This window comes from Somniosus microcephalus, chromosome 6, assembly GCF_052327205.1.
Source record: "Somniosus microcephalus isolate GS21.2 chromosome 6, FLI_Smic_1.0, whole genome shotgun sequence".
NCBI classification, from domain to species: Eukaryota; Metazoa; Chordata; class Chondrichthyes; order Squaliformes; family Somniosidae; genus Somniosus; species Somniosus microcephalus.
In genome coordinates this window covers 260,287,596-260,314,639 of record NC_140992.1, presented here as the reverse complement: position 1 = coordinate 260,314,639, position 27,044 = coordinate 260,287,596, and the positions used below count along the sequence as shown (strand labels likewise).

At 47.3% G+C, this 27,044-nt stretch overlaps 1 protein-coding gene across 1 annotated transcript; it reads right to left on the bottom strand.

Moving 5' to 3' along the window:
• Window positions 1-710: 710 nt before the first annotated feature.
• On the bottom strand, window positions 711-26,116 carry gins2 (GINS complex subunit 2). Its single transcript, XM_085991806.1, has 5 exons — window positions 25,953-26,116; window positions 23,110-23,224; window positions 21,667-21,766; window positions 16,139-16,265; window positions 711-2,818 (listed from the first exon to the last, which is right to left on the bottom strand). The coding sequence occupies exons 1-5, from the start codon at window positions 26,040-26,042 to the stop codon at window positions 2,693-2,695; spliced, it is 558 nt and encodes a 185-aa protein (XP_085847932.1). The 5' UTR covers window positions 26,043-26,116; the 3' UTR covers window positions 711-2,692.
• Window positions 26,117-27,044: the final 928 nt, after the last annotated feature.

The following is a 27,044-nucleotide window of genomic DNA, read 5'->3' as shown; positions in this document are numbered from 1 at the left end:
GTACTTTTTGAAGTGCAGTCTCTGTGGTAATGTAGGAAATACAGCTGCCAATTTGCATGCAGCAAGCTCCCACAAACAGCAATGTGATAATGACCAGATAATGTTTTTAGCGATGTTGGTTGAGGGATAAATATTGGCCGGGACACCGGGGATAACTCCCCTGCTCTTCTTCGAAATAGCGCCGTTGGATCTCTTATTCCACTTGAGCAAGCAGCCAGGGCCTCGGTTTAACGTCTCATCTGACAGTGCAGCGCTCCCTCACCATTGCACTGGAGTGTCAGCCTAGATTTTTGTGCTCAAGTCCCTGGAGTGGGACTTGGAACCCACAACCTTCTGACCCAGAGGCGAGGGTGCTGCCCACTGAGCCACGGCTGACAAGTAAGCAAGCGTTACACTCAAACATCGTAAAAGTGCAAGAGAGGCAGGGTGCAAATGTTCGGATTGATGCTGGAATCTTCCTGGTTTACGAAATGAGCCGCATCGCAGAGACAGGTGAAAGCACAAACTGAAGATCTGCAGGTTAACTTTCAAGGCACAGGTCGAAGGTTTTAAGTCAAGTGTTAAGGTCCGAAATAACAACAGAAAACGCTGGAAAAACTCAGTAGGACAGGCAACATCCGTGGAGAGAGAAATAGAGTCAATGTTTCGGGTCGAAACCCTTCTTGGGTTTCAACCTGAAACGTTGACTCTATTTCTCTCTCCACGGATGTTGCCTGGCCTGCTGAGTTTTTCCAGCGTTTTCTGTTGTTATTTCAGATTTCCAGCATCCGCAGTATTTTGCTATCGTGTTAAGGTACGAACCTCCTCTTCCAGTTTCCTCTTTCGTTCCCTTTTTTTTTGAGTCAAGTGCAAGTTGGTAGACGGATGACGTGAGGAGTCCGACTGGTACGAACTGTCCCACGATCACCGAAGTGATTATTCGCACGTGAACTTGAAGCAAGTCAAGCCTGGTCAGTGCAGCCAAATCTGATGCAGTCCTCCCTCAACGTGCACCCGGCCAAGAGGTGGAGCTGGATAGCAATCAGCAACACCAATCCTGGCTATTTCTTCCCCCTTCCTAGCCCAAGGACCCAGTGGCTAATTGCAGCAGCCCCTCACGTGCCACCCTGGCCAACAGCAGCTACCTTAGCAGAGAGTGGGCATCGAACCTGAAACCATCCCAGCTTGTGAGGCTCGGGAAAACTGTCTTTACCCCCTACCCCCCTCCAACCCAGAGTTGCTGGGGCAATCACTGCTTGCAATTTAAAAAAAAATTCTGACAGATTTGCATTAAACAAAAACGTGAATAAACAGACAGAAGTGAACATACATACATTTAAAAAAGGACAGCCGATAAATCCACTGGTAAGTCCGGCAGTGAGCTAGCATAATTAAATAGCCCATTTATAAATGCAAATTCACCAAGTCTCTTTTTCTCCCCACCCCACCCCCGCCACATTTTCATATTTTAAAACCACAATGTTAAATATAATGCGCCAGTTAAAATTAAACCTACAGCAAAGAATTGGGATACAGAAACGGAAAGCTTGGGAACTGCACCACCCGAAAGAGGAGCATCTGATGGGGAGTCCAAATCAAACCGCTAACCTTTCTCCTTCTACACTCCCCCTCCTCTGGCAAGCTGATCAGCAATGAATTTGAATGTCACTTTTTGCACTGCAGATTCGATTCCCCTGAACTGCCAATAGCTCATTCACTTAAGGGCACTTCACAGCCCTGGCGGAAAGGAAATCACCCATTTGCACCAGGTTCGTGTTTCGGTCTTGGGAGGTGGGTCCGCGGCGATCTGACTCACCGACCAGTTACTGCTGTGGCACGCATCCTAGCGTCCGGCGACACCGGGTAACCCCATACCGCCCCCTGGCTGCACAGTTGAGCACCGGCAGCTTCAAATGATTTTACCCAGCCGCCAGTAACCGTGACTTGAGTTTTCCAAAAGAGCGCTTAACATTTAAAAATTCTTAGGTAGTGAGTGCTTTGTGACTAGTCCTGCAGCTGGCTCCCTGGTAGGAGATGGATTTCTGAACAATGAACTTAAAAGATCTTCATTTAAAAAAGAGGAGACTGAGGGGTGACCTGATCGAGGTCTTTAAGATTATGAAGGGGTTCGATGGGGTAGAGGTAGAGAGGATGTTTCCACTCGTGGGCAACACCAGAACTAGGGGCCATCAATATAGGATAGTCACTAATAAATCCAATGGGAAATTCAGGAGCAACATCTTTACCCAGAGAGTGGCGAGAATGTGGAACTCGCTTCCAGAGGGAGAGGTGGGGATGAATAGCGTAGATGCATTTAAGGGGAAGCTCGATAAGCACGAGGGAGAAAGGAATAGAAGGATATATTGATGGGGTTAGATGAAGAAGTGTGGGATGGAGGCTCGTGTGGAGCACAAACACCGGCATAGACTGTAGAAGGGCTTCGACCCAAAACGTTGACTGTTTCTCTCTCCATGGATGTTGCCTGGCCTGCTGAGTTTTTCCAGTGTTTTCTGTTGTTATTCCGGCATAGACCTGTTGGGCTGAATGGTCTGTTGCTATGCTGTAAATACTCTGTTGCTATGCTGTAAATACTATGTAAGAATTAAAAAAGAGAAATCACCTAATGTAGTTTCTCTCCACTTTCCGCCCCCTCCCCACCCCTCCAGTCCGTATGGCCTACTCCTGGCTCCTAATTCTCATGTATGAAGGCAGCTTAATAGTCCTGTGATTGAGCCCTCTCGCCAGGCTGAAGGTTCGTGCGGAGCCTGTGCATCTGATTCAGCGAGTCCGTGAGGAAAGTCCCAATTGTGTTAATCTCCATTAGAGTGAGGTTGTCCAGCTAAGGGGGGTAGGGAAAAATAGAGAGAGAACATTTATTAAACTTTCCGACTGAACCTTTACAAAAAATTAAAAAAGTCAAGTCAGCCGTGCCCATTTTCCACTGGGAGCCATTAGTACAGCTCTCACTCACACACACTCGCGCTCAGCAACTTCAGCTCCAGAACGAAGCGCAGACTCCAGCATTCCTACGGGAGGCTGCGCATTTGTACAGCGACTGTAATCCTGGGACAAGTGCCCATAAACATCACCTTTCCCCCTCCTGTGCCCAATCGAAAAGGGCAGTCCCACTAGGATCAACTCTCTCGGCGGCCGTGCAGTTTGAGACTTTACGCAAACAAGTTAAGATATTAAAAGGGGAACATGTTGGGTAGAGAGAGAGGAAACTATTTCCGCTGGTTGAGGAGTCTGGGACTAGGGGACATAGCCTAAAAATCAGAGCCGGGCCTTTCAGGAAACACTCCTACACACAAAGGGTGGTAGAAGTTTGGAACTCTCTTCCACAGTTGATGCTGGGTTAGTTGTTAATTTTAAATGGGAGATTGATAGATTTTTGTTAACCAAAGGTATTAAAGGGATATGGGGCAAGGGCGGGTATACGGAGTTAGGTCGCAGATCAGCCATGATCTCATTGAATGGCAGAACAGGCTCGAGGGGCTGAATGGCCTCCTCCTGTTCCAATGAGAGCTGTATGAAAGATGACACGAGATGACCAAGGAGAGACAAGATCACGGACAGGATTCTCCGAGCAGTGAAAGGCTTACCCTCAGAAGAGATTAAAACCCATGCGGGGGGGGGGGGGGGGTGGGGGGAGTGCAGCGAAGATTCACCAGACTGATACCTGGGATGGCAGGAATGACGTATGAGGAGAGATTGGGTCGAATGGGCTTGTATTCGCTAGAGTTTAGAAGAATGAGAGGGGATCTCATTGAAACGTATAAAATTCTAACAGGACTAGACAGACTAGAAGCAGGAAGGGTGTTCCCGATGGCAGGGGAGTCCAGAACCAGGGGTCACAGTCTAAGGATAAGGGGTAAGCCATTTAGGACAGAGATGAGGAGGAATTTCTTCACCCAGAGAGTGGTGAACCTGTGGAATTCTCTGCCACAGAGGGCGGTGGAGGCCAATTCATTAAATATATTCAAGAAGGAGTTAGATATATTTCTTAAGGCTAAAGGGATCAAGGGATATGGGGAGAAAGCAGGGACAGGGTACTGAATTTGGATGATCAGCCATGATCTCATTGAATGGCGGAGCAGGCTCGAGGGGCTGAATGGCCGACTCCTGCTCCAATCTTCGATGTAACCCTTTGCTCCGAGCTCCCAACTAACAAGAGCCCTTGAGCAGCTCCATCACTTTCAGACACAAGAACACTGGAGCCTTAAAGTGGAGGGAGGAATTAAATAGAGAGGGGTGGACGAAATAAGGAAACTGCAGACTCAGAGCTTGTGTGGGTAAGAACATTGTAACGGCTGCACCAAGTTATCATGGGAAAAGGGCAGGGTTTCTCTAAATCGTTGATCGCTCTGCTGTTTTCTTGTCCTTCTCCCTGGGATCAGCACAGGTTATTACGGAGGGGCTGGTGGGTGGCGAGAATGGGGTATAAAGCCTACAAATGCACATATCTTGTTGCTTTTTCTTCAGATTTCTCCCCCTCCCTCTTTTCCTTAAGGTACCAACCAATGCTCCCCGTAATTTTTCGGGCCTTTAATGGCTGCGCGGCCCGTTGAAAGGTCCGCGTTTGCACGTTTTTTCCCCCATTTAAAAGCCGGCTGACCGGCTGCGCGAGACCCCTGGCGCGCTGCCCAGCTTAAAGGGAACATTGGTACCAACCCAATGCTGGGATACAGTCCCACAGGCACCAGGTGTCCGCCAGTACGTCCGGTGTCAACTGGGCAGGCGTGTGCCGACAAGCTATTCAGCTACGGGAGGGGAAGGAATCACAACCAAAACCCAGATCCTGTTATAAACACACATACACTCCGACACACACACACACACACACATTCACTGGATGAGTTTCAGAGGCAGGAAGCCTTGTATTATATTCCCATTCCCTCCCCCATAGCCCAGGAAATCTCCACTGTTGATACCCCCCCAGATTGTTCCCCCCCAGCTAACTCAGCACAGACGGGGAATGACACCTGGGACACACCTGGTCTGTGTGGTTCTGTACTAGACCGGGTGACACCTGACACAGAGCAGGCAGCGGGGAACAAGAATGCAACTTTTAGAATGATGGGAACACACTCTGCCTCGGTGCACAGGATCGACTCAAACCCAACTCACCAGCTCCCCCTCCAGGCTGGAAGCTGAACAGCTGCAGAAAAGGTGGGGGATTGAACCTGGGGCCGAGCTGGTATGAAAAGGGTTGAGTCGCACACACGCTAGCACGTGTGACATCGGAGTCATTGGGGAGGCATTCGATATTACTGTTAAAGGTAGGATCATGTTTACAATAAGAAAAAATTTGCATTTCTATAGCGCCTTTCACGGCCACCGGACGTCTCAAAGCGTTTTACAACCAATGAAGTACTTTTGAAGTGTAGTCACTGTTGTAATGTGGGAAACGCAGCAGCCAATCTGCGCACAGCAAGGTCCCACAAACAGCAATGTGATAATGACCAGATCATCTGTTTTTGTTATGTTGATTGAGGGATAAATATTGGCCCAGGACACCGGGGAGAACTCCCCTGCTCTTCTTCGAAATAGTGCCATGGGATCTTTTACGTCCACCTGAGAGAGCAGACGGGGCCTCGGTTGAACGTCTCATCCGAAAGACGGCACCTCCGACAGTGCAGCACTCCCTCAGCACTGCACTGGGAGTGTCAGCCTAGCTTTCTGTGCTCTGGAGTGGGACTCGAACCCACGACCTTCTTTACAGCCAGTGAAGTACTTTTGAAGTGTAGTCACTTGTAATGCAAGAATAAACTGGGGGGGGGGGGGGGGGGGGTCACAAACTACCAACCACAGTATACCACAACAATAGATTTACCGCTGATGAGACTCCATCGTCTTGTAGCATAAAACGGTCCTGGGCAATGTTCCCTTTAAGCCGCGCAGCGCTCTGCAGGTCCCTCGCAACCCGTGAGCCGGCTTTTAAAGAGAAAAACCACGCAGGTGTGGAATTCTGACTATCCCGCGCAGTCTGTTAAATCGGCCTGCGCGGGCTTAAAAAAGAGGGGGAACATTGGTCCTGGGTTATTTATTCTGATTCTAGTTTCAACTGGAAACTCCCGCCCTCTTGGAAGCGAGTTTGAGCCACACTGCGAGATTCTCGCCAGAACGATACCGAGTGCCGGATGGCAATCTCCTGCATCTCGCTGGCAGATCAGCTATCTTAAGGGCACAGGCAGCGTTCCCTTTGAACTGCCCGGCCACACAGCTTCTGGCAGACGAGGAGGATCCCAATCTTTGGTCCGTGCTCAGTTAGCAGGTCTGCGTCAGGGCCAACCTGATGTGTTACAACTAGGCTCAGCTTCCCAGGGCAGGGAGGAGAAGAGGAGGAAAAAAAAAACAGCCAGGAACCCCGATCACTATGCATGCACGTGCGGGACAGGACTGAGCAGAAGCGTGACACCTCACCAATGTTCCCTCTAATATTTTATTTTTAGGTGCGCGGTCCCTTTAACTGGCTGCGCGGCCCATTCAAATTTTCAGGCACGCGCGGGTTTCTTCTGTGTCGAAGCCGGTGAGCGGTCTACGCGGGACCTCCAGACTGCTGCGCGACCGCCCAGCTTAGCGGGAATGTTGCCCCTCACCCAATCGAACAGCCTGCCAACACAAGCCGAGATTGAACCCCCCATTCGCTGTTAAGCCATTTTATTTATAAACGGGGTTAATGCCAGTGTTACAACAATGCCCATCAGAAAACCTAGGCCTTACCATTTACTGCATTAAAGGCACTATATAAATGCAAGTTTTTTAAAAATTCATTCGTTCACAGGATGTGGGAGTCTCCAGCAAGGCCAGCATTTATTGCCCACAACGGAGTGGCTTGCTAGGCCATTTCAGAGGGCAGTCAATAGGCAACCACATTGCTGTGGGTCTGGAGTCATCTATAGGCCAGACCAGGTAAGGACGGCAGATTTCCTTCCCTAAAGGACATTAGTGCACCAGATGTTGTTGTTGTTACCACCATCTATACACACTCACTTGGGAGAGTTACAGACACTAGTGGCACTGAGCCTTAGCACAGGTCAGGGAAGGACGGGAGAAAATTAAAGCAACATTTGTTATAAGTGTAACTGCAGTGCTCCGATCCAATCCGAATCAGGTTTGGTGGTCGAGGCGAGCACTCCTTCACCTGCCATCGGCCTGCCCGCTGGAATTCTCGACAGCTCCCTTCACCTTGCCACCTCCCTCCCGGCTCCCAAGAAGCCCCCTCAAAAACCTTTGACCGTGGCTTAGCTTCCCCATCCCAGCCTCTCTCTTCTCCGTGCTCGGTATTCCGACACATTTTAAAACATCTTCTTGCGCTTAGAGAGCTCTATCCAGAGACTTGAGCACGAAAATCCAGGCCGACACTCCCAGTGTAGTGCTGAGGGAGCGCCACACTGTCGGAGGTGCCGTCTTTCGGATGAGACATTAAACCGAGACCCCCGTCTACTCTCTCAGGTGGACGTAAAAGATGCCGTGACACTATTTCGAAGAGAAGCAGGGGGGCTTCTCCCCAGTGTCCTGGGGCCAATATTTATCCCTCAATCAACATCGCTAAAAACAGATTATCTCATTGCTGTTTGTGGGAGCTTGCTGTGTGTAAATTGGCTGCCGCGTTTCCTACATTACAACAGTGACAACATGCCAAAAAGTACTTCATTGGCTGTAAAGCGCTTTGGGATGTCCAGTGGACGTGAGCGGTGCTATATAAATGCGAGCTGCTTTTGTTTAGAATTACGTTCTCAGAAGCTCAGAGCTAATCAACCACCTGTTCACCGAGATCTCACTAGTAAATGAGTTGAACCAGAGCCGTCACTGAACACTCACGTACAGACTCACTGGTGCTCAGAATGACAGTAACTAAAGAACAGCACCCTCTAGTGGAAAGGAAATACACAAACGCTCCAAACTTCTTGACAATTAATTTAGGGATATTTGGAACCTGATATTTTCATTTACAAACAAGTTAAAAAAAAAAAATACCCTCAAACAGCAAGAAAAGGTTGTGTGAATTCTGTAAGTATTCACTGTACGTGCAGTGTAAGCACCGTGGGACGTTTTACTACATTAAAGGTGCTATATAAATGTAAGTTGCTGTTTTCCAATGTGGTGTATGCGCGAAACTGAATGGGCCGCGCACCCAAAAATAAATTCGAGGGAACATTGCCTATGCTTTTTAAAAAAAAATGGACCATCTCTGACCACTTCCTGGTCTCCCTCCCCACTAACGCACCCCCCACCCCCTTCCGTGGATAAAACTCTCTCCAAAGTCATTTACAAACTCCGAACTACCTGCCTCCATTCACCAAGGTAGTTTTGCAGCTGATTTGCTCAACCACTCCCTCATCGGCACCTTTGATGCCCTTTGACCCAGCAAAATCCTTAACTCTCCCCCACTCTGGCTGTTTTCCCCCACCCCCCTCTCCCGGTTTGGAACCCATTTTCACTTACATAGTGATTATGTTACTGGACTTGTACTCCAGAATACCCGGCCTCTGACCTGCTGTTGCCGAAACCCTCATCCATGCCTACTACCCAGCAGGTCCCACTACCGTACCCCCGGGACTAATGATCCAGAGACACAAGTTCAAATCCCTCCACGGCAGCTGGGGAATTTAAAGCTAAATAAATAAATCTGGAATAAAAAACTAGTGTCAGTAATGGTGATCATGAAACTACTGGATTGTCGTAAAAACCCATCTGGTTCACTAATGTCCTTTAGGGAAGGAAATCTGCCGTCCTTACCCGATCTGGCCTATATGTGACTCCAGACCCACAGCAATGTGGTTGACTCTTAACTGCCCTCTGAAATGGCCTAGCGAGTCACTCGGTTGTATAAGGTGGATCACCACCACCTTCTCGAGGGGAATTAGGGATGAGCTGGTCTTGCTGTCGATGTCCACATCCCGTGAAATAATTTTTAAAAAGTCCAAGGGGTGCAGACTTCGTCTTATCTGGTGCACAACTGGTGTCGCCATCGGTCACCAGATCAGGCTGGACCACATCAAGCACCAGCAAGTCTGCTCTCCAGTAGCGGCCAACGTTTGGCAGAGCAGAGTGAGAGATAATCCCGACTTCTTGTCGCTATTACCAACTGTTCAAATTCCCACTCCCCTGCCCCCTCCACTCTAATAAAGTACAAGGAGCTCATGGACGACTTTGTGACAAAGATGGATGCCATTCGTTCAGCTGCCTATGCTACTTCTCCCTCTTGCTCACCAAGCCAAACATCCCCCCTCATCACAAACCTCCACAGCTTTGCCACAGGTTCTACAACCCTACTCAGCCACCGTCTCAGGTTGAACCAGACTGTTTGCAACCTTTATTCAACCCCAAATCCTCGACATCACAAAGATCAACACCTCGAACATCACCCGCTTCCATCTCCGCCTCCCGCCTCAGCCCACCTGCTGCTGAAGCCCTCATCCATCCCTTTCTCACCTTCAGACTCGACCGTTCCAATGCTCTCCTGGCCGGCTTCCCGTCCTCCTCCCTCCGTAAACTTCAGCTCACCCCACACCAAGTCTCACTCACCCATCACCCCCCGTGTCTTCGCTGACCTAGAACGGCTCCCGGTTCCCCAAAGCCTCCAATTTAAATCTCTCATGTTCTTATGAAGGGATTTAAACATGAGAAATAGGAGCAGGAGCAGGACGTTCGGCCTCTCGAGCCTGCTCCGCCATTCAATAAGATCGTGGCTGATCTTCTACCTCAACTCCACTTTCCTGCACTATCCCCATATCCCTCGATTCCCTTAATATCCAAAAATCTATCGCTCTCTGTCTTGAACATACTCAACGACTGGAATTCTCTACCCCAGAGGGCTGTGGAGGCTCAAAGATTCACCACCCTCCGAGTGAAGAAATTTCTCCTCACCTCAGTCCTAAATGGCCGACCCCTTATTCTGAGACTGTGACCCCTGGTTCTAGACTCCCCAGCCAGGGGAAACATCCTCCCTGCATCTACCCTGTCAAGCCCTGTAAGAATTTTATATGTTTCAATGAGATCACCTCTCATTCTTCTAAACTCTAGAGAATATAGGCTTAGTCTACTCAAATTGTTTGTAGTGTACATTAATGATTTAGATATGAATGTAGGAGGTATGATCAGTAAGTTTGCAGATGACACGAAAATTGGTGGAGTGGTAAATAGCGAGGAGGGAAGCCTCAGGCTACAGCACGATATAGACGGGTTGGTCAGATGGGCAGAACAGTGGCAAATGGAATTTTACCCTGAAAAGTGAGAGGTGATGCATTTTGGGAGGACTAACAAGGCAAGGGAATACACAATGAATGGTAGGACCCTAGGTAGGACAGAGAATCAGAGGGACCTTGGTGTGCATGTACATAGATCCTTGAAGGCAGCAGGACAGGTAGATAAGGTGGTTAAGAAGGCATATGGGATACTTGTCTTCATTAGCCGAGGCATAAAATATAAGAGCAGGGAGGCTATGATGGAGCTGTACAGAACGCTAGTTAGGCCACAGCTGGAATACTGTTTGCAGTTCTGGTCACCACACTATAGGAAGAATGTGATTGCATTGGAGAGGGTGCAGAGGAGATTCACCAGGATGTTACCTGGGCTGGAGCGCTTCAGCTGTGAAGAGAGACTGGACAGGCTGGGGTTGTTTTCCTTAGAGCAGAGAAGGCTGAGGGGGGACCTGATTGAGGTGTACAAAATTATGAGGGGCATAGATAGGGTAGATAGAAAGGAACTTTTCCCCTTAGTAGAGGGGTCAATAACCAGGGGGCATAGTTTCAAGGTAAGGGGCAGGAGGTTTAGAGGGGATTTGAGGAAAAACTTTTTCACCCAGAGGGTGGTTGGAATCTGGAACTCACTGCCTGAAAGGGTGGTAGAGGCAGGAACCCTCACAACATTCAAGAAGCATTTAGATGAGCACTTGAAACGCCATAGCATACAAGGCTACGGACCAAGTGCTGGAAAATGGGATTAGAATAGACAGCGCTTGATGACCGGCTCGGACACGATGGGCCTCTTTCTGTGCTGTATAACTCTATGACTAATCTCTCATCATAGGACAATCCCCCCCCAATCCCAGGAATCAGTCTGGTGAACCTTCGTTGCACTCCCTCTATGGCAAGTATATCCTTCCTTAGGTAAGGAGACCAAAACTGTACACAATACTCCAGGTGTGGTCTCACCAGGGCCCTATATAATTGCAGTAAGATGTCTTTACTCTTATACTCAAATCCTCTTGTAATAAAGGTCAACATACCATTTGCTTTCCTAATTGCTTGCTGTACCTGCATGTTAACTTTCAGTGATTCGTGTACAACGACACCCAGGTCCCTCTGAACACCAACATTTCCCAATCTCTCACCATTTAAAAATACTCTGCTTTTCTATTTTTCCTACCAAAGTGGATAACTTCACATTTCTCCACATTATATTCCATTTACCATGCTCTTGCCCACTCACTTAACCTGTCTATATCCCCTTGAAGCCTCCTTGTATCCTCCTCACAACTTACATTCCCACCCAGCTTTGTATCATCAGCAAACTTGGATATATTACATTTGGTCCCCTCATCCAAATCATTGATGTAGATTGTGAATAGCTGAGGCCCAAGCATTGATCCTTGTGGTACCCCACCAGTTACAGCCTGCCAACCCGAAAATGACCCGTTTATTCCTACTCTCTGTTTTCTGTCCGTTAACCAATCCTCAGTCTATGCTAGTATATTACCCCCAATCCCATGAGCCCTAATTTTGTTTAATAACCTCGTGTGACACCTTATCGAATGCCTTCTGAAAATCCAAATACACCACATCCACTGGTTCCCCCTTATCTATACTGCTAGTTACAACCTCAAAAAACTCAACAGATTTGTCAAACATGATTTCCCTTTCATAAATCCGTGTTGACTGTGCCCAATCCTATTATTATTTTCTAAGTGCCCTGTTACCACGCCCTTATTAATAGATTCTAGCATTTTCCCTACTACTGATGTCAGGCTAACTGGTCTGTAGTTCCCCGTTTTCTCTCTCCCTCCTTTCTTAAATAGTGGGGGTTACATTTGCTACCTTCCAATCTGCGGGAACCATTCTAGAATCTATGGAATTTTGGAAAATGACAACCAATGCATCCACTAGCTCTATAGCCAACTCTTTCAAAACCCTAGGATGTAGGCCATCAGGTCCGGAGGATTTAATCGGCTTTCAGTCCCATTAATTTCTCCAGTACTATTTTTTTCTACTCATACTAATTTCTCAGTTCCTCATTCTCGCTCGAGCCTTGGTTCTCCACTATTTTCGGGAAGTTTTTTGTGTCTTCTTTCGTGAAGACAGACACAAAGTATTTGTTTAATTTCTCTGCCATTTCCTTATTCCCCATTATAATTTCTCCTGTCTCAGCCTGTAAGGGACCCACGTTTACTTTCGTTAATCTTTCCTTTTTACATACCTATAGAAGCTTTTACAGTCTGTTTTTATGTCTCTCGCTAATTTACTCTCATTCTATTTTCCCTTTCTTTATCAATTTCTTGGTCCTCCTCTGCTGAATTCTAAAATCCTCAGGCTTACTACTCTTTTTGGCAACATTATAAGCCTCTTCCTTTGATCTAATACTATCTTTAACTTCTCATTAGCCATGGTTGGACCACTTTTCCCGTAGGGTTTTTGTGCCTTAAAGGAATGTATATTTGTTGTAAATTATGTACTAATTCTTTAAATGCTAGCCATTGATTCTCTACCATCATATCTTTTAATGTAGTTTCCCAATCTACCTTAGCCAACTCGCCCCTCATACCTACATAGTTTGCTTTGTTTAGATTTAAGACCCTATTTTCAGATTTAGCTAAATCACTTTCAAGCTCAGTTTAAAATTCTATCATATTATGGTCATTCTTCCCTAAAAGGCCCCTTTACTACAAGGTTATTTCTCGTTGCACAATTTCTAGATCTAAAATAGCCCGTTCCCTAGTTGGTTCCTCAACATACTGATCTAGAACACTATCTTGCATACATTCCATGAATTCGTCCTCCACACTATTACAGGTAGACTATCCTTTATCCGCACTTCTGAAAACCGAAAACCGAAAGTTTTTTTGTGGAGCGTAAGTCGTGTGCACGACATAACCCGAGTGGCGCCAAACATGACCCGACGCGGCCGATGCTTTTCTGACCTGATTTGCGGGCCAGCTTAGCGTAGGAGTCAGCCGATATCCGGCTTTCCCACAACTGGCGGCGGCAGTCGAGCCCCAGACCCCCGCTAAGTCAAGGAATTCAGATACGGAGCAGGGGGAGCTGTAAACAGACTGAGTGGCAGCACAGAGAAGCAGGAAGGGGAATGAGACACGGCACAGTCGCAAGAAGTAGCCTGAACTTTTAAAATTTATATTAAATACAAATACTAATTACCAAATTAATTTAATGTTCAGAGTTTCCCAGTCTGAAATAATACCTTCTGAAATCCGAAAATTTCCGAAAACCAAAACACAGCTGGTCCCAAGGTTTTCGGATAAGGGATAGTCAACCTGTACTGCAAATTTGGTTTGCCCAGTCTATATGTAGATTAAAGTCCCCCATGATCACTGTATTACCCTTGTTACATGTGCCTCTAATTTCCTGATTTATACTCTGCCCTACATTACAACTACTGTTTGGGGGTATATAAACAACTCCCACCAATGTTTTCTGCCCCTTGCTGTTTCTTAGCTCCACCCAAACTGATTCTACTTCTTGATTTTCGGAGCTAAGATCCTGTCTCTACTGTCTTTATCCCATCCTTTATTATCAGGGCTACCCCTCCTCCTTTTCCGTTTTGCCTATCTCTTCTAAAAGTTAAGTATCCTGGAATATTTAGTCCCCAACCGTGGCCACATTGCAACCACGTCTCCGTAATGGCTATTAGATCAAACCTATTCATTTCTATCTGCGCTATTAATTCATCTATTTTGTTGCAAACGCTTTGCGCATTCAGATATAGTGCCTTTAGCTTTGACTTATTTCAATTTTCCCCTGATGCTGTATTACCTTTGTTACTCTCTCTGTCTCTTCCTGACCCACTCTGCTTATTTTTACCCAAAACTCTACTCTGCTCTATAGCCTTGACATTTTTCTCGCTGCTTTTAAATTTACTCTTTCTTGAATTCTCCCCACCCCCCCCCCCCACTTCATTAGTTTAAAGCCCCGTCTACTGCCCCAGTTATTCGGTTCGCCAGGACACTGGTCCCAGCCCGGTTTACGTGGAGCTCGTTCCAACGGAACAGCTCCCTCTTTCCCCAGTACTGGTGCCAGTGCCCCATGAGCTGAAACCTCTTCCTCCCACTCCACTCTTTGAGCCATGCATTTAAACCTCTAATCTGTTTGTCCCTTTGCCAATTTGCACGTGGCTCAGGTAACAATCCAGAGATTATTACCTTTGAGGTTCTGCTTTTTAATTTGGATCCTAGCTCCTCAAACTCCCTCAGCAGAACCTCATTCCTAGTTCTACCCATGTCGTTGGTTCCTACGTGGACCACGAGAACGGGATCCTCCCCCTCCCACTCCAAGTTCTTCTCCAGCCGCGAGGAGATTTCTTTAACCCTGGCACCGGGCAGGCAACACTACCTTCGGAACTCTCGGTCGCAGGTGCAGAGAACAGTATCTATCCCCTTGACTATACTGTCCCCTACCACAACTACATTCCCCTTCACTCCCCCCACTTGAATGACCTCCAGCACCATGGTCAGCTTGCTCATCCATCGTGCAGGCTTTTCCCTCATCCACACAGGCAGCAAGAACCGCATACCTGTTGGACAAGGGCAAAGACTGTGGCTCCTCCAGCACTGCACCTGGGGTTTTGCTTACCTGCTTGAGTTGCAGTCACACCCTCCTGTGCCTGACCACTAACCAGACCTGTACCACTACCTAACCTCAGGGGTGTGACTGCCTCCTGGATCAAAGTGTCCAGGTAACTCTCCCCATCCCTGATGCCCCGCAATGTCTGCACCTCAGACTCCAGCTGAAAAACTCTGAGCTGAAGTTCCTCAAGATGCAGTCACTTACTGCAAACGTGGTTGTCCAGGATCACAATGCTCTCCGCAAACTCCCACATGCTGCAGTTGCGGCACACCGCCTGCACTGCCATCCCTATATGACACTGTTTTATTTAATTAAATTTATAATTAGGTAACTTAGTTTACAGTGTACTTTCTTGACTACTTACTTGATCTAGATTAAGTTAAGGGTACTGAAATTAAATATCTACCTGTAACACACAGCACTACAAGTAGTGTCGGCAAAAAGCAGCAACTCTTTCCCCCTCTTCTCCAAATTCCCACTCTTTCCAAATTCCCAAATAAAACACTCTTTAAGTACACTCCGTTTCAATCCCGCTCTGTGTAGACCGCTTCATGGCCTTGTCCCTCACTATCACTGTAACCTCCTACAACCAGCCCCCACATACTCTCTATTCTTCGAACTCTGGCCTCTTGTACATCCCACCATTGGTGCCCGAGTCTGCATCTTGGAAATTCCTTCCCTGAACCCCTCTGCTTCTCCTCCACCTCCCTCTCCTCCTTTATGACCCACTTCTCTGACAAAGCTTCTGGTCACTCCTCTGAATCTCTCTTTGTCTCAGCGTCTTTTCTTTTTCTGATTAAGCCTTTGTGAAGCAGCAAGGGAAGTTTCTCTATATTAAAGGCCTGTATTCTCTTGAATTCAGAAGAATGAGAGGGGATCTCATTGAAGCATAGAAAATCATTACAGGGCTCGATAGGGTGGGTGCTGGGAGAATGTTTCCCTCGGCTGGGGAGTCTAGAACCAGGGGCCACAGCCTCAGGATAAAGGGTAGGCCATTCAGGACTGAGATGAGAAGAAATTTCTTCACACAGAGGGTGGTGAATCTTTGGAATTCTCTACCCCAGAGGGCTGTGGAGGCTCAGTCATTGGGTATATTCAAAACAGAAGTCGATAGATTTCTGACTAGTAAGGGCATCAAGGGATATGGCGATAGGGCCGGTGAATGGAGTTGAGGCAGAAGATCAGCCATGATCTCATTGAATGGCGGAGCAGGCTCGAAGGGCCGAATGGCTGACTCCTGCTCCTATTTCTTATGTTCTTATAAAGGCAAGTTGCTGTTTGGTGTTAAAATGGAGACGAGGGTCAGATTTCCCAGTTGGAGCTATGTGGGCACCAGGCTTAAAATCAACGTCTCTTACCTTGGCATGCGCCTCTTGCTGATTCACAAAGTTATCTGCAGACAACCGCAGCTTCGCAATGCGAGTATCCCAAGTGTCTTTGATTAAGGTCCGGATTTCATCAGCTTTGGGAATGTTGTCTGAGGCACTGGAGAGGAAGAAAATATATACTTAGTGCTACTGCATCACCAGTCTGAAACTGACAACAAGACTATGAAACACACCCAAGTTGTGTGTTTTTTTAAAAAGATTATTCTTGGGATGTGGTCAACATTTCCCACTCCCTAATAGAAACAGAAAATGCTGGAAATACTCAGGTGGTCAGGCAGCATCTGTGGAGAGAGAAACAGAGTTAATGTTTCAGGTCGATGAACCTTCGTCAGAACTGGAAAAAGTTAGAGATGTAACAGGTTTTAAGCAAGTGTCGGGGCAGGGAGAGTGGGGGGGGGGGGGGGGAAAGAGGGGAGGAAAGAACAAAATGGAAGGTCGGTGATAGGGTGGAAGGCAGGAGAGATTAAGAGACAAAAGGGATGATAGTGCAAAGCAAAAGGAGATGGTAATGGGAGAAGTTAAGAAACAAAAGATGAGTCTAGAAGAGGTGTAAATGGGGATGGCAGAATCATCAACAGCTGCCGTGTGAAAAAAATAGGGGCAGAGGTTATGATCTGAAATTGTTGAACTCGATGTTGAGTCCAGAAGGCTGTAAAGTGCCTAATCGAAAGAGGAGGTGCTGTTCCTCAAGCGAACATTGAGCTTCGTTGGAACAGTAGAAGAGGCCGAGGATGGTGAGGTCCGAGTGGGAATGGAGTGGTGAATTAAAGTGACAGGCGACCAGAAGCTCGGGGTCACGCTTATGGACTGAACAGAGGTGTTCCGCAAAGCGGTCACCCAATCTGCGTTTGGTCTCCCCAATGTAGAGGAGACCGCATCGTGAACAGCGAATACAGTATACTAAATTGCAAGAAGTACAAGTAAATCGCTGTTTCACCTGGAAGGGGTGTTTGGGGCCCTGGACAGTGGGAAGAGAGGAGGTAAAAGGGCAGGTGTTGCATCTCCTGCGCTTGCACGGGAAGGTGCTGTGGGAAGGGGAGGGGCTGTTGGTGGGTGTTTGAGGAGTGGACCAGACAGTTGCAGAGGGCGCAGTCCCTTTGGAATGCTGAAAGGTGAGGGGGAAGGGAAAATGTGTTTGGTGGTGGGATCACGCTGGAGGTAGCGGAAATGGCGGAGGATGATCCGTTGAATGTGGAGGCTGGTAGGGTGAAAGGTGAGGACAAGGGGAACCCTATCGTGGTTCCAGGAGGGAGGGGCAGGGGTGAGGGCAGAAGTGCAGGAAATGGAACGGACACAGTCAAGGGCCTTGTCAACCATGGTAGATGAGAATCCTCGGTTGAGGAAAAAGGAAGACATGTCGGAAGCACTAGTATGGAAGGTGGAGTCATCAGTACAGATGCAACAGAGACGGAGAAACTGGGAGAATGGAATAGAGTCCTTACAGGAAGCGGGGTGGGAGAAAGTGTAGTCCAGGTAGCTGTGGGAGTCAGTGGGCTTATAGTGTATGTTTGTCGATAGCCTATCCACAGAAATTATGACAGAGGAGTCGAGGAAGGGAATGGAAGAGTCGGAGATGGACCATGTGAAGGTGAGGGAAGGGTGGAAATTGGAATCAAAGTGAATGAAATTTTCTAGTTCAGGGCGAGAGCAGGAAACAGCACCGATTACCTGTCTCATTACCATCTCCTTTTGCTTTGCACCATCATACCTTTTTATCATTTATTCTCTCCTGCCTTCCACCCTATCACAGACCTTCCATTTTGTTCTTTCCTCCCCATCCCACTTTCCCTGCCTCTGCACGTGCTTAAAGCCTGTTACATCTCTAACTTCTCCCAGTTCTGACGCAAGGTCATCAACCTGAAACGTTAACTCTGTTTCTCCCTCCACAGATGCTGCCTGACCTGCTGAGTATTTCCAGCATTTTCTGTTTCTATTTCAGATTTCCAGCATCCGCAGTATTTTGCTTTTGTATTTCCTGTCCCTAGTTGTGATTTCCGTAGGCCACTTCAGAGCGTATTGAAGAGTCAATCACACAAATATAGGACCAGAGTCACTGGTAGACCAGGACCATTCCCACTACATGACTGGACCCCTTCAGCCTATGCCACAACGACTCATGCTCTGCCTGCTCGGGGAAAGCTCTGCATGTGTGTATGCGCACAAGTGCAGGCCGTGCTTGGCTACCCAGGCGGGTAATTAATGCCTGGAGAATGCAGTCAGGGCTGTCCCCCTTTAGAATTACATTGAATTTACAGCCAAAAACAGCCCATTCGGCCCAACTGGTCTGTGCCTTTGTTAATGCTCCACTCGAGCCTCCTCCCACCCCTCTTCATCTAACCCCATCAGCATAACCTTCTATTCCTTTCTCCCTCGTGTTTATCCAGCTTCCCCTTAAATGCATCTCTGCTATTCACCTCAACCACTCCCTGTGGTAGCGAGTTCCACATTCTCACTACTCTCTGGGTAAAGAAGTTTCTCCTGAACTCCCTAATGGATTTATTGGTGATGATCTTATAATTATGTCCCCTAGTTCCGGTCCAGTTACTTTATAAAAGTACCCAGGTCCAACAGACTGCCTCAGTACTTTTTTTTTTTTTTTTTAAAGTGGCTTCACGATGCATTGGAGTTATATTCCAAAAGAGACGTCATAGCCTGGAAAGCGTGAGGCTGACGTTTGGACTAGTCCATACAGGCAGGGAGAGCTTTCACGTTAGGAGCAAATGGGGTCAACCCCAATTTCACAGGTACACAAAGAATGCTCACCTCCCTAAAAATAGTTTTGAAAAATTAGAAGTATATTTGGAGCATTAACCCCCCCCACCCCAGAATACCGAGACTGTACCCTGCTGAAGGATGAAAGTCAGACGTGACCCTTAGTGGGCTTCAAAACTCAACATCACTGCCAATGAAGCAAAGGCCTTGCGCTCGGCGTTTCTCTTCTTCACTCTGCCCTTTGTACCAACTGCAGCCGGCCTGGGCCTGTGCCCCAGACAATGCTGCTTCGAACTTGGGAGATGTGCACAACAGCGGAGTGTGATGCTCTTGGATTATGCCCTCTCTTTTGGGTAGGGGTTGGTGGGGGCGGGATTTGATGATGGAAGCACTGACTGATCTAGGCTCAGACATAGAAACATAGAAGATAGGAGCAGGAGTAGGCCATTTGGCCCCTCGAGCCTGCTCCGCCATTTAATGAGATCATGGCTGATCATCCAAATTCAGTACCCTGTCCCTGCCTTCTCCCCATATCCCTTGATCCCTTTAGCCTTAAGAAATATATCCAACTCCTTCTTGAATATATTTAATGAATTGGCCTCTACTGCCTTCTGTGGTAGAGAATTCCACAGGTTCACCACTCTCTGGGTGAAGAAATTCCTCCTCATCTCTGTCCTAAATGGCTTACCCCTTATCCCTAGACTGTGACCCCTGGTTCTGGACTCCCCTGCCATCGGGAACATCCTTCCTGCATCTAGTCTGTCTAGTCCTGTTAGAATTTTATAAGTTCCAATGAGATCCCCTCTCATTCTTCGAAACTCCAGCGAGTATAAGCCCAAATCGACCCAATCTCTCCTCATACGTCATTCCTGCCATCCCAGGTATCAGTCTGGTGAATCTTCACTGCACTCCCTCCATGGCAAGAACATCCTTCCTCAGATAAGGCGACCAAAACTGCACACAATACTCAAGGTGTGGTCTCACCCAGGCCCTGTACAACTGCAGCAAGACATCCTTGCTCCTGTACTCGAATCCTCTCGCTATGAAGGCCAACATACCATTTGCCTTCTTAATCGCCTGCTGCACCTGCATGCTTACCTTCAGCGAGTGGTGCACAAGGACACGACTGCTGAACATCACCAACCCAGCGACATGGGGGAATACAAGTATGAACCTGTGTCCCAATAGATTGGCGCAATGTGACACCTAACTTGGCCAACATACTAGGAGATGATATCAAAAGCAATCAAATTTACTGTTCCATCCGTTGTTTTAAGTTACACTTCAGAAAATACGGTACTGTTAATCGGAACAGGAATCAGCAAAAGGGAGCAATTTTTTTATTTTTTATTATTTGTTTATGTGATGTGGGCGTCGCTGGCAAGGCCAACATTTATTGCCCATCCCTAATTGCCCTCGAGAAGGTGGTGGTGAGCCGCCTCCTTGAACCGCTGCAGTCTGTGTGGTGAAGGTACTCCCACAGTGCTGTTAGGGAGGGAGTTCCAGGATTTTGATCCAGCGATGATGAAGGAACGGCCGATATATTTCCAAGTCAGGCTGGTGTGTGACTTGGACGGGAACTTGGAGGTGGTGGTGTTCTCCCATGCGCCTGCTGCTGCCCTTGTATCATCAGCAGCAAATTCCAAAATGTTCAGCACCAAAAGCCATTCGCATCAAGTCCTGTTCACCCATCACCCCCTGTGCTCGCTGACCTACATTGGCTCCCGGTTACACAACGGCTCAATTTTAAAATTCTCATCCTCGTTTTCAAATCCCTCCATGGCCTCGCCCCTCCCTATCTCTGTAACCTCCTCCAGCCCCACAACCCTCAGATCTCCGCGTTCCTCCAATTATGGTCTCTTGAGCATCCCCGATTTTAATCGCTGCACCATCGGCAGCCGTGCCTTCAGCTGCCAATGGCCTGCAGCTCTGGAATTCCCTCCCTAAACCTCTCCGCCTCTCTTACCTAAATTTAAGACGCTTGATATCGCACCCGTTAAGCACCTTGGGACGTTTTATTACATTAAAAGCGCTATATAAATGCAAGTTGTTGCTGTATAAACGAATCTGCTTTAGCTTGGTTAAGTTACTTTCAGTGACAATGCACAGGTCAGCCTGCGGAGGCGTAGGACGTAGGCTTGCACCCACGATTCTCCACACGCTCACTTCCCAAACCCGTCCGCACCGATTGGGGAAATGCTGAGTGGAAGAAAGACAAGGAGGGAAATGTCCCCAGCCACATTACAGCATCTTCTGATGTCCAGCTCCAGGGTGACATAGGCAGGGCAGCACGGTGCCCAGCCTGGGGAAATGGGGGAAATCTGTAAACTACTCTCATTTTTAAATATGTTTAAAAAGCTCCCAGATTCAATCCCGGGTTAGGGGAGAAGTAAAATTGGCCATGATTCCAGTGTGTGACCACTTTCCATCAAACCCACCTAGAAGAAAGACAGACTTGCATTTCTATAGCGCCTTTCACGACTGCCGGAGGTCCCAAAGCGTTTTATAGCCAATGAAGCAATTGTGAAATGTAGGTGTGTGTCTGTGTCGAATGTTGATTGCTTCGGGTTTTGTTCGGATATCAGCCCTCCTTCTGGTCCTTCAACCCACCACGGTCATTGCCAAGGCTGAAACACAGAGAAGACCCAATTGGGAGAGGCATCGGAGGGCGACGGACACCCGTGTGAACTGTATCCCAGCAAGAAGTCAACACCTTTAGAACAGGACTGGAAAAAAATGACATGCTTCATTGTTACAGCATTTGCCGGGTTCTGTACACCACTTACTGATTCAACAGTAACTTAGTCAGTTCCATGTAGTGTGGGCTGGGCATTGGGGTGAAGGTTTCTTCCTTACGCTCCTGTTCCTTGATTTGTTCAAGTTTTTCTGAAGGAAAGCAACATAAAACGGTTACATCTTCAATACCATTAAATCCGATTTATATTCACATCTTGTGCTATAATTGAAGACTGTCCGAGTGCAGATTAGATCAGTGGTAGCACTCCTCCGAGTCAGGTGCTGAGGGAGTGCTGCACTGTTGGAGGTGCCGTCTTTCAGGTGAGATGTTAAACCGAGGCCCCGACTCCCCTCTCAGGTGGACGTAAAAGATCCCGTGGCACTATTTTGAAGAAGAGCAGGGGAATTCTCCCCGGTGTCCTGGCCAATATTTATCCCTCAATCAACATCACTAAAACAGATTATCTGGTCATTATCACATTGCTATTTGTGGGAGCTTGCTGTGCGCAAATTGGCTGCCGCGTTTCCTACATTACAACAGCGACAACACTTCAATAGTACTTCATTGGCTGTAAAGCGCTTTGGGACGTCCCAAGGTTGTGAAAGGCGCTATATAAATGAGAGTCTTTCTTTTTAATGCTGTGCCGTACTGAGGGAGAGCAGCACGATCGGAGCTGCCATCTCTTAGATGAGATGTTAAACCGAGGTCCCGTCTGCCCCCTCATAAGGGCATAAAACGGCTGCTGATTTTTGCCGGTGGCTCCAGATTGCCGGATAGCTCACCTCCGGATAGCACAAAGTTTCCTGTATTTATCTCTCAAAATTACTAAAGCAGATTATTCTGTCATTTATTTCATTGCTGTTTGTGGGACCTTACTGTGCCACGTTTGCCTAGATTACAACAGTGACTACACATCAAAAAGGTACTTCATTGGCTGTGAAGCGCATTGGGATGTCGTGAAAGGTGCTATATAAAGGCAAGTTCTTTCTTTCTCAGGACTGCAGCATTTGAAAAGAATGACATTGGGCAAGACAGCACATTAGATCCCCAACATGATGGCACCATCAGGCACTGCCAAGGAGCATCCCAAGGCACTTTACATTGAATGACTGCCACCCGACAACAGCAACAGCTGAGCCGATCTCAAGTTTCCACGCAAACACACAAAGCTCGCTCCCTTTAGCAATGGAATCACAAGTCTCCAACAAGCCTTGGAGCAAGATAAATGGAGATAGCAGCATAAGGAGGGGGAAGACTTTGAGTGCTGCTCCCCTGGGGACCTATTACGACAGCATACAAGTGCCAGTGGCAGCTCAGGAATAACATGGGCTTGGAAGCGAGTCACCTGCCCTCTCAGCCACAGAGCGTGAGAGGCCTGGGGAAACCCCTCCCTCCCCCCAAAAAATGCATGGGTAGCAACAAACAGTATTTTAAATGTATACATCTGTTGGTGTATCTGAGCTTCAGACAGGAAACCAAGAGAACAACTCACCCACATCCATCCAGTCTGGCGCTACGATTCTGCACTTCTGTCTTTGCTTCAGATTAATAGCAAGCCACACAGGCACATCGACAGGAAGCCCTGGATTGAACGGTCCCAAATCTCCCTGCATACAAAAGCCATCAAAAACACAACATGGCTACAGTTTATATGCAAGTTAAATTTACACACACAAAATCAAATCCCACCAAAAGTGGATTGACCAGTCAGTTATCCCACTGCGATTTGTGAAACCTTGCAATATAATTGGCTGCTGCATTTGCCTGCGCAACAGTTACACTTCAAAGTACAGGAAACTTTGTGCTATCCGGAGGTGAGCTATCTGGCAATCTGGAGCCACCGGCAAAAATCAGCAGCCGTTTTTTATTCTTTTTGTTTGTTTTTTTTGCTTTGTTTGAACAGTCAAGCTGTGCAAGGTCTGTAGCTATAGCAACAGCTTCAGCTACAGAGCTTTAGGGCCACACCCGAGTGTTTAGAAGCTGTTGCTAAGCAACAGTGTTTGTTGTCAAATACGGAGATAAGAATCTCCGTATCTCTCAACATTAACTCTGGAGAGTACGGCAGTTTTGAGGCAACGGCAGCAGCTCAGTCCCGTGGGTGCCGGATAGCACAACGTTTCCTGTAATTAGTTATATGTGAAGCATTTTGGACATTTGTGAAAGATACATTACAGAACAACCAGATGCAAATCTTTCTTTTCTTTCATAGTCTGAAGAAAGACTTGCATTTCTATAGCGCCTTTCACAACCACCGGACGTGCCAAAGTGCTTTACAGCCAATGAAGAACTCTTTGAAGTGTAGTCACTGTTGTAATGTAGTAAAGGCAAGACTTATTTTAAAAACGAAATCTGTATAAATAAGTGTTAATGACAGGGAGGAAATATTTTCCTTCAGTCTGTTGAACCTGGATCAGAAGGGCAGTCAATGGGAATATTAAAGTGAAATTTAAGATCAGCAAATAAGAGATTACAAACCCATTCAAACTTAGGAAGTTGAGTTTAGTGCTCAAGTGGGACACATTTAAATAAAATGAGTAAGATTTGGCCAGTTAGGGTTAATACTGTCAGTTTTACACTTGCAGTTTGGAGCTGCTAAGATCAGGAGTGAGGCTTAGGATCAACGGGAGTGAGACATCACAAACCTATTTATAGAATCATAGAAATTTGCAGCACAGAAGGAGGCCATTCGGCTAATCGTGTCTGTGCCGGCCGAAAAAGAGCTATCCAGTCTAATCCCGCTTTCCAGCTCTTGGTCTGTAGCCTTGTAGGTTACAGCACATCAAGTGCATATCCTAGTACAGGTAGACTACCCTTTATCCGAACTTCCGAAAACCGAAACCCTCTAAAAACCGAAGGTTTTTTTTCGGTCAGCGTAAGTCATGCGCACGACATGACCAGAGTGGCGCACGACTTACGCTGAGCAGAGGGTCAGCGTAAGTCGTGCGCACGACCCCCCGCGGAACCACCTGACTCTCTTCCAAAGGCTCGAAAGCAACGAGAGCTCTGAGCCCGCGGCGGTGCCGGCCCCTGTTCCGACCGAGCACGACGACCTGTTGGTGGAAATGCGGAACTTCATTGCATTCCAGGCTAGCAGCAACAGACAAGCCACGACTGCGGACCCCCCCCGCGGACTCCCGCCGACCCCGACCCCTGCCGACCCCCCCGCGGACCCCCGCCGACCCACCTTCCGAAATCCGAAATTTTCCAAAAACCGAAACACGGCTGGTCCCGAGGTTTTCGGATAAAGGATAGTCTACCTGTACTTTTTAAATGTGATGAGGGGTTCTGCCTCTACCACCCTTTCATGGAGCTCTGCTGATTTACATGACACACAGCAAAATTAGTAAAAATATTTAAAACCACAATCAGTGGGATTTGACTGGTCCGAGTTTAATTTGGAAAGTCTGGATTCAAACAATTCACCCCATGCTCTGAGCCATTGACAGCTCTCCGAGGAACATAGGGACAGGAGGAGGCCATTCAGCCCCTCGAGCCTGTTCCGCCATTCAATGAGATCATGGCTGATCTGCGACCTAGCTCCATATACCTGCCTTTGCCCCATATCCCTGAATACCTTTGGTTAAGAAAAAGCTATCAATCTCCGACTTAAAATTAACAATTGATCTAGCATCAGTTGCCGTTTGCAGAAGAGAGTTCCAAACTTCTACCATCCTTTGTGTGTAGAAGTGGTTCCTAATTTCACTCCTGAAATAACAACAGAAAATGCTGGAAAAACTCAGCAGGTCAGGCAACATCCGTGGAGAGAAATTTGAGTTGACGTTTCGGGTCGAACCCTTCTTCAAAACTGGAAAGAAAAGAAACTAGATCGAAGGCAGGGCTGCGATCGAACAAAAGAAGTGTAAGAGACATTAAAAGGTATTCAAAACCAGACGAGATGGTAATAGGCCAGTGGAGACAAAAGACAGCTGAGATTAGGTGTGACGTGTACTGGCAGGATAAGGGGTTGTTATTTCAGATTTCCAGCATCGGCAGTATTTTGCTATCACTCCTGAAAGGCCTAGCTCTAACTTTTAGACTATGTCCCCTAATCCTAGAATCCCCAACCAGAAGAAAGTTTCTCTCGCTCGCTCGCTCTACCCTATCTGTACCCTGATCCTGGCTCCAGCAGACTGAAGGAAAAGATTTCCTGCACTTATTTATATAAATTTCATAATTAAACAAAAAAGAAATTTTGCCTTTAAGTTTATGAAAGACTTGCATCCATGTAGTTCTGTAACGGGTGAGAAATGTTTCACGTATAACTGCAAATGCAAGTTTACACAAAAGTTACAGCCCACTAGGTAACATGAAGCAAGCAGCTAGGCGCGGACTCACGGTTATTAAATAGATTTTATCCAGGCTAAAGTTGGGTATAATGGTCACGCTCTGCTTCTCGGCCAGAAACTCCACCTCCGAGGGCTCCATGGCTCTCGGCGTTTAAATAACCCGCTGGAACCCCGCGACACCGCCAGAGCCCGGAGACAGTTTCCCGCGCGGATACAGCCCGGAAACTGCAGCGCTGTCACTCAACAGAGCCCAGCCCCGCCCCCCGGCCGCACGCCCCGCCCCTCACACGCCAAGCCCCGCCCCTCACACGCCAAGCCCCGCCCCTCACACGCCAAGCCCCGCCCCTCACACGCCAAGCCCCGCCCCTCACACGCCAAGCCCCGCCGCTCACACGCCAAGCCCCGCCCTCCACAAACAAGCCCAGTCTCTCAACTTTCAATGGCAGCTTGTTAACCCTTCAAAGGAGCAGTCCACTTTTGACAAAATGTCAGCTTTATTTTTTTTTTACTTCTTACTAAGGTACAACTTTTTTTTCTGAAGTGTTATTCCACTCCACACTGGAACTGTACATGCTCCAAATTTCAAATGGGCACTTAAAGAGCTTGCTTTTATATAGTGCCTCATCACCTCCCCAAAATGCCCCAAAGCGTTTTACAACAACAATTTGTATTTATATAGCGCCTTTAACGTAGTAAAACGTCCCAAGGCGCTTCACAGGAGCGTTACAAAACAAAATTTGACACCAAGCCACATGAGATATTCAGGCAGATGACTAAAAGCTTGGTTGAAGAGGTAGGTTTTAAGGAGTGTCTTGAAGGAGGAAAGAGAGGAATTCAGGAGAAACGTCTTTACAACAACAACAACATCTTGTATTTATATGGCGCCTTTAACGTAGTAAAACGTCCCAAGGCGCTGCACAGGAGTGTTTTAAGACAAAAAAAATTGGCACCGATCCACATAAGGATAAAGCTTGGTCAAAGAGATTCAAGATTCAAGATTCAAGATCATTTTATTGCCATATGTAACTAGTACAATGGAATGCTTACTCCCCACTCACTCCCACAATACAAGCATATAATATAAAAGCAAAAAAATAAAAACAAGTATAAATAAAAACAATAAGCAAATAAGCAAAAAGTA